The sequence below is a fragment of the Pleurodeles waltl genome, chromosome 1_2 (assembly GCF_031143425.1).
Source record: "Pleurodeles waltl isolate 20211129_DDA chromosome 1_2, aPleWal1.hap1.20221129, whole genome shotgun sequence".
Classification (NCBI taxonomy): Eukaryota; Metazoa; Chordata; class Amphibia; order Caudata; family Salamandridae; genus Pleurodeles; species Pleurodeles waltl.
Genome location: NC_090437.1, coordinates 1081716306 through 1081724713, shown reverse-complemented (window position 1 = coordinate 1081724713; position 8408 = coordinate 1081716306). Strand labels below are relative to the sequence as shown.

The 8408-nt window shown below is 46.5% G+C and overlaps 1 protein-coding gene across 1 annotated transcript in view; it reads left to right on the top strand.

The window, feature by feature from the left end:
• Positions 1-1899: 1899 nt before the first annotated feature.
• STIM2 (stromal interaction molecule 2) overlaps positions 1900-8408 on the top strand; it is a 350713-nt gene continuing 344204 nt past the window's right edge. The window contains exon 1 of the mRNA XM_069202138.1: positions 1900-2293. Within this exon, the coding sequence (XP_069058239.1) occupies positions 2068-2293 (226 nt within the window). The 5' untranslated portion in view covers positions 1900-2067. The remainder of the gene's footprint in view (positions 2294-8408) is intronic.

Here is an 8408-nt window from a genome sequence, read left to right as displayed (position 1 = left end):
TACAATCCGCCCCACTCAATCCAATCCACCTCACTCCATCCATTCATTCCTACTGCAATCCAATCCACTCCAGTCCACCCTACTCTAGTTCAATCCACCGCACTCCAGTCCACCCCATTCGACCTCACCCCAACTAATCCACCCCACTCTAACCAATCACCCCAACGCCAATCCAATCCACCTCACTCCAGTCCATCCCAATCTATTACACACCAGTTGAACCAATCCCAATCCAGTCAACCCTACTCCATACCAACCCACCCTACTCCACTCTACTCCGATCCGCCCCACTCCACCCAATCCACCCCATTCCAATCCATCTAGCCCACCTGACTCCAATCCAATCCACCATACTCTAGTCCAATCCACCCCACTCCAATCCAACTAATTAAATCCAGCCCACTCCAATCCTCCCAACTCCAATTAATTCAATCAAACCCACTCCAATCCACCCCAGTCCAATCCACCCCACTCCAGTTCAATCTAATCCATCCCACTACAGTCCAATCTAATCTACCCCACTCCATTCCAATCCATCCCAGTCCTATCACTCCAATTCAATGCGCCCACTCCAATCCAATCTAATCAACCCCATTTCAATCTACTCTACTCCAATCTACACCACTGAGTCCACCAACTCCAATCCACCAGACTACTTCAATCCACTCCAATCAACTTCACCCGATTCCAACCAATTCCCCTCCATTATAAGACACTTTCTGTCACTGAACCATACTCCCCTCTACTCAACACTCTGTTACTATACTCCCCCTATTCCGCTCTACTACAGTGGACTACAACAAATCCACTCTACAACACTATTCCACGACTCCACACCACTAACTTTTAGCCATGTTGAACAGCAGCCGCTGTGGTGAACAACATAGCAAAAACACATTGGCAAGCCTACATATAGCTTTCCTATAGGCTCGACCTCTTGGCTTTGCCAATGCTTGCTTTTGATTACTGTCCTGAGGATTGCGCGGAAGAAAATAGATTGCGAGAAGCATCAGTGATGGATCCAATGTTTTCACTTCAGATTACACAAATGTTGGTTCTTCTTCAGCTGATTCGTCTTTGTCTTTATCAGAGGATGTTTGTGAGCATTGAAAGTCACCAATAATTTCAAAAGTTAACATTGTGATAATGTTTCACCTGTAGTTACAGGAACTTTAGGGAATTCAAGACTATTTCCTTGAATATATGACGCTTTCAGTTTGTTAGAAATACTATTTTTTTTATTGTTATCCTCTCAGCATGTGTGTTTTTAAGTTATCAAGGTGGTGGGGAATAGGTAAGAGTATTTGTGCATGGAACGTGGAGTGTAAGATTGTGGGGCGGCAGCGCTCTCATCTCAGTAGGAAATCTGGGGACCCTGTTGGACACAGACTTGCTGTGGTTTCCCTGGGGTTCTGTACCTTCACTACTGGAATGAACAAAGTAGTGCATTTACCAAAGTGTGCGCAGATGTCCTTACCTCCAGTGTTGCTCGGTGTGCCAACGCAAGAGCCTCCATAGGTATTTTAGGCATAATTTTAGTGAAATAAATCAGTCTTGGCTAACTTTGAACTTAATAATAATTCTGTGTAGATCGAGCGCTACCTGGAGTGTGAGTGCCTATGTGCGTTTTGCAGTGTAAGGCGTTATCGACAGATGAGTGGTTGGCACAGGTGTGCATAGGTTCTGTGGATCCCACGATCACAAGGCCGGTTGACGCAGGTGGGCCTGTGATGGCTATCCCCCTGTTTAGAAGACCGGTTACCACTTCGGCGGGCATGCCCCTTTGTGTTGAGTCACTGGCCAGGATGAGTCACGGGCGACAGGCCCGGTCGTGCCTCCCATCCCCGGTGCCGCAGGAGCCCCTGCGCTCGTAGCTTCCTCACCCTCTCCCTCCCGCCCGCAGTGACGCGGCCAGCCTGTGCGCGGTGACGTTGCAACTGCTGGAGCCGAGCCGCGCGCCCAGGCTGAGCGGAGCTGCGCTGCGGGCGAAGCATGCACTGAGCCTCGGAGCGGGAGGCGCTGGTATCGCGGGGTCGCTGCTGACCGGGCGAGGAGGACGCGGCGCCCATGACCTACAGCGGGCCGGGCGGCAGAAGCCCGGCTCCCGGGCGCCGGCGTAGAGAGCGGGGCTGGGTCGCCCGGGCGCCGCTGCTGATAATGATGCTGTGCCTGGCCGCGGCGGGGACAGCCCGAGCCGCAGCCCCGGCATGCGAACCCGATATCCCCACGGCCGGCGCTTGCAGCTCAGACAGGAGAGAGGATTCGGGGGCCGCCGCAGCACCCACGGCGGCAGGTAAGAGCGGTGGCGGGGAGGAGTGGACATTAGGGGCACTGGTGCCTGCATCCGGCCACATCACACAGCACTACAGGCGAGCTGTGCTCTGTGCAGTGATACGAGGAGTCCGTGTTTGGGAGGAGAGGTGGCCCGAACCCAGGTGTAGTGTTAATGCGGGGAACATGGGCAGTCCAGATAAAGTGGGAATCACTTCATGGTGCACCCCATCACAGCCTGGTGGTCACCCCCAAACCAGTCGCAGCGAGTTGACAACCTTTTATTAGTGGGAGGGTTAAAGGCTTGTACATGGCGGGGAGTGCATTCCCATAATGCGGCGGGAATAAATCTCGTTGGGGGTGGGGGTATGACTCAGTAGACAGTGGGGGCTTCCGGCCTTGGTTTGTATGTGGGAGAGATGGGGCGCCCATGGACAGTCAGGTTATGTGTCTTAGGGTTCTCCTCATGGTACATTGGGTGACTGCCTATGAACAGCTTACGCGGCTGTTACGTGCACATTGGAGGCAGAGTGGGCCATAAACCAGGGTCTATGGGAGGTAGTCTGTGTGAAATGATAGTGGTACACTTTTCAGAGAGGGTGTATGGTGGAGCAATCCCCTATGTAAAGTGGGCGTTTTAAACCCAGAGGCAGTGGCGCCCAATGTCATGCTATTTTTCGCTGTGTGGGGCGGGATAGAGACCAAGACTTGTATTGTTGTCCGTGCACAGGGTCACGAGTTATAGACCCCAGGGCAGCACCCACTGTTGTGACATTGGGAGGGGTGGGCCTATTAATACACGCTCCTCTTGTTGCTTCGATTTCCACTGATGCCCTTGCCTTTCTGCTGTGTGTATCCTCGAAAGAAGTCTCGGATCCGAGGCAGCCCCTGCAGTGGACATTAAGGAATGTCGCCGAGACCTAAAGCTGCATTGTGGACTGTTCCTTCTCTCCATTACATTGGGAAAAGTAGCTTCTTCCCGGCATGCCCGGGATGTGGTGTGTGTCCGGTTTGGCTGTGTGCGCAGCTCTCTGCAGGTACAGTAACTCGCCATCTGTCCTAACAATTAATCATGTGCTGCCTCCTGCTCCGAGCACCGGCTGCCTTTTTCCTTTCTGAATGCAGCGCCTGCCCACAGACATATCTGTCATTCCTACGCACATGCACAAAACATAACACCGTCCTGTTTACCTAGATGCACTTAGTCTAGACAGGGTATAACTAGCACACCAGATAATTATTAAAAGCCTCCCAGTTTGAAGGCATTTGTTGCATGAAATTTAATATTCTAAGATTAAAATTAATTTCCTCCTGTTTTGCATTATTTAGATTTCCTTCTATGTTTACTCAAGTACCACAGACACGTTTCACTGGGTCACTGGATTATACACTTTATGCTGACCTTACGAATACACAGCTGCTTCAGAATGCCAGAGCTGTGTGCAACATACTCGGATTCAGAAGCTTCCAAAGCTCACTAAAATATGCCCGGTCTATTTATTAGCTAACATGCTGTTTTGCAAGCGACTCCTTTGCTTGCAAGTACTCGGTATGCAAAGACACCCAGAAGGCCGTAAATCCTTTCAACAACCAGCCCAAGTGACAGCGGTCCATAAGCATTCCTATGCAGCCCGCTAGCAGCATGCAGAGGGCTGCCAAGGGGCCAGATATTGTGATTCCGAAGATAGCTTTACGAAATGTGGAAATAGTGACTGATGCCATTGGGTGCTTAAAATCGGCGGCTCGTGGCACCAAAGATTATCATTAATAGCCATGGTGCCAGGGGAGACACAGGGGGGCATAAGACCCACAATGCAGCCGACAAAAAAAGCTTTTTATTTCCTTGATTGGTTTGCGCCACGTTTTAATGACGGACAAATGAAACTTGGGTATGTATCTATTGTTGGAATTGAGGTGGTGGGTCATGAGAATTTTTGTACGTGAACCTGTAGTGTTTTTTTTTTTATTTTTTATTTTGGCGGACTGTTGTGGAGAAACTAAACCTCAAACCCAGTAAAACAGTAGTATATTAAATCACTAGCTAATAACAGAAGACTTGTAGAAACTGTTTCCCAGTTAGTGCACTTCATAGTTTTAGTGCATGTCAATGCAGACACTGCCGGTGTCCTATACAGACTATACCACAGAAAAGATTTGTTTAATATGGATACAGTGTATTTTGCTATTTCATAAACACCTAATCTGCTGGCGCTCAGTTGCTGAGTGAGAGTAGCCCTAGCTCGTTCTGCGTGAGGTCAGTTCGGAACATAAGTTCGTTTACAATCAACTTTTACAGTCGGTAAGGACGGCCCAGTCTTTTATCCTTGCAATGTGGATAACTTAATCACCTATTTCAGTTGATGAATATTTTACTCGCAGACAAGAGGCATGGGTAAAATTAACTAAATGCCATGGGCTTGGCCCAGATGCAGCGCTGTCAGTAAGTCATTAATCTTTATTCTGCTTCTATGCCATAAAAGTGTAAAGCTACAACATCAAAACAGTTAATAAAAGCACAAGTAATTACCATTACAATCCTCTAAATCCATCAAGGCTTTACCTTAACCACATAAATTCGGTTCACGATGCATAGCAGATTACGTTAGCAGCCAAATGACATGATTAAAACGTATCAAGACTGGTTAAGAGTGATATAAAAGCATTACAATGTAATTAATTCCTCATATGCTCGAAATAAAAAATGCATTTAAGGGTCTCCATAGGATTCCCTAATCTTGAAGGCACTTCAGATAAAATTGGTTACAGTATAATATAATACAGGGTGATCCTAAGTGCTTAAAAAAAATGTCATCCCAATCTGATGTTGTCTTAATATCAGCTTTATGTAAGATTGGGACCAAGAAAGAGGCCCGAGAGGCAAAATATAAAGTGCAAAAGAGCGTATAGTGTAGTGGTTTGTTTGGATGTGTTATATCATGGGCATTTAGGAAGGTCCGCAAAGCAAATTCCCTGTAATGGAAAAGCTGTCATGAAGTGCAATGTGCTGAGTGGTAGGCGAGCAAAATAATATCTATATGTGGTAGTGGATATTAGACTAAAACAAAGCTCAGTTTCCAGTGTAGTAGATAGATTAAATTAATTTTCTACAGTCATTATGGATTGGGGTCTTTCCTTCTGAACTCTGGAGCGATGGCCATAGATAGCCTTCTCTTTCCAATTTTGAAATAGATGTGTCGTATTCGGAAATATCTCTGGGATGCCCAACAAATTAAATACTTTCACCATATAGGCAAGCCAGGGAATCTGATCAATTTTTTATCAAGGCCTCAGCAATCCTTTAAAAAAAAAAAAAAAAAAAAAAAAAACAGGCTCGACTCCGGTTTTAACCAGCTATTAATCTATAACATCGAAGTGGCCAGAGCAATAGCGTCTTCCATGTGTCTTAATTCTACCTCTGTGTGATCCAAGGGACTGATAAAAGTCTACAAAGAAAACCATTGTCGGCTCGTTGTAGATTATCTGGATTACTATAGCCCTATATGCCTGTTCCATAAAGCCTCGCTGATACCTATTGGGTATGCGCTGATTTACTGCCTTGCATTTGAAAAACACAGCGTTGCATAAACAAACCCTAGATACTTGTGGAGTGTAGTTTGCTTTTTTTGTACCGTTGTTCGGGGGTGATGGGCAGCATGACCCACTCCTAGGCTTACCCTCTTTTGAGTCTTGGTCCTTCCCCACACTCAACAATGGCCATAAATACTATTGTACATTCCATACTATACATGTCCTATGAGGGGAAGTTCTTGGGACTTTAAAAGCTTATGTATAGTCCAGTTCAAGTTAAGGTTTTTGACAAAAATCATGTCAGTCCGCGATTGGATGATTACATTTTGTTGGAAACATTTTAAAAAACGTACATCAGTTTTATAGTACTTTAGTAAAGTACTTAAAATGTATATACAACTCCTCTTTGGTGACAGTTCAGGCCTGAAGATTGTGTTGCGAGCTTTATGAAACATATTGTGTGTTCAGGTTACTATTGAAACCTCCCTCCCCGCACACATTGTATTTTGATTGTCTACAGGTACCCATTTAACACAATTCGGCAAACGAAGTGGACGTTGTCTGTTGACATAGCTGTTGCGGGCCATTCAGTGCTTTACTCTGAACAGACACATCAGTAAGAGAGGTGTTTTCCATCATTCATGCTCCATAACACACAGGCCGACTTCCATTCACTTGGGCGACTGAAATGTAAGGAGCCGCGGCTAGCAGTGCCCAGCAGCCTGGAGCCCCTGTTGGCTCACTTGGAGATACTGGGGAGTCGGTCTACAAAAGGCATAAAGTAACTGTTGTTGTGGCCTTTGACCCCCTCCCCACGCGACCCGTTTCATCCCGTAAATACACTTGCAGTTGTGACAGTGTACCATGTTGGGTTTTATTTATGCGTCCCCACAAACTATCAGCAGTGTTTAAAACAACTATATTCACTGCGCTCACTGAGAAAGTTAAGACATAGTTGAACAAGGAAGGTTGGAAGCAGAGTGGGCGTGGTAAAGTGTGTTGGTAAGTTAAGCTGCCTGGTGTGTTGTATTTTATATCTCAAAGTAGTGAAAGAGACGCCAACGCTGCCAGAACCACAGCTTTCTGTTTCTTGCTGGTACAATAGAAGGCATCTGCACATCCTACTCGCAGGACAGGGTGGGTGTGTTTCTCTGCCCTAGACTCGCCCTAATCCTTTACTTGTAATAGGAAACAACACACGACGCAAAAGTGCTCGGTGCAGTTTTTATTTTTATTAAATACTACTTAAAATAAACTCGGTAGCTAAACTCGGAAAATCCGGGCGAGGTGTAGGCGGCTGGAGTTCCAGCATTTGGAACCTGGGGCGCCAAGTTCGAATCCTGGCCTCAGCGCTACATTTAACACAGCGCGATTCTGGGCGCATCGCCCTGTGTATAGACTGTATTTGTGTAATCTCAATTTGATGTACTTGAAGTTCGGCCCCCGACCTCACACATAATGAATGCTACGGCTGGTTTCGCGCTAGATAAATAAGAAAACACACACACAAAAACAAAGAGGCCTGAGAAAGAAGGGTCTGACTGAGTTTAGAAGCAGACTCCAGAGACCCAGCAGCATCCGCCCCTTCTCGTAATTTCTGAGACTGAGGGTCAAATGAATGAGCGCTCACAGAATCTAAACATGTAATCATCTCAGGATCACCGTTTTATCAGGGGGTGCTAGCTTGTATATTGAAAAGAAGCCTCGAAGACCAGCTCGGTTTTGTGTTGAATTTTACGTTTAAAACAGTGTTTTCACACACGGTTGCAGGCAGCAGTTCGTGGGCGCAGGTTGAGAGCGATTAAGAAAGCTGCTGCGTGGCTGAAAGGAGGAAATGAAACCGTATGTGGTTAACTCGGAAGCAAAGTAAAACTGAACGTCATTTAAATAGGTCGAGCCTGGCCACCCTGTCGGGTCTCTTTGCAGGGCGCTCCCGAACATTTTTTTCTCAGTTTCTTTGACTCCTTTCTCTGACACGCACAAAGGGATGACTGGATCTCTTCTGCCTTGTGTACGAAGGTCTGGGTTCCGTTCTGGCGTGGAACCCTTTCACCTATTGAGTGTTGAGAAGAGCTTTCAAACAAGAATGTAGACAGATTTGGGCCTAATTAGGGTCGGTTGTTTCCATCCTACTGTAAGCGAGACTAGGGCTTGTTTGATCTTTCGGAATGCTAAGCCAAAGCAGAACTTAAGGTTCCTCAGTGGATGAAATACTGTGTATTTCCGTAAAGTTCATTGAGCAGACGTGGCCGCTGCACCTGCTCGACATTAGAGTTGCGACTTCAAAGAATGCGCGGATGTTCTCTGAACAGCCTGTACCTGTGTTGTACTTTTGTGGCTCTGAGTTAACGCTTTAGAAGGAACGTTCTTGTTCTTAGTAGAAGTTTGAATCCTGCATCTCAGTACGCCACATCGGTGGCCCTCTGCATATTGTGTGCGCCACATCATGTCCACTCTAAATTCTGGGCTAGGATCTTGACTTGAAGAGGGTATCTAGGGTCATGCGATATTATTGAGTTGCTTGTATTTCTATTAGTGGTAGTGATGATTTCGTTTCCCTGTGTTTATCGCTGTATTTGCACAGTTCCGTTTTTCTCTCAACTTCCTGG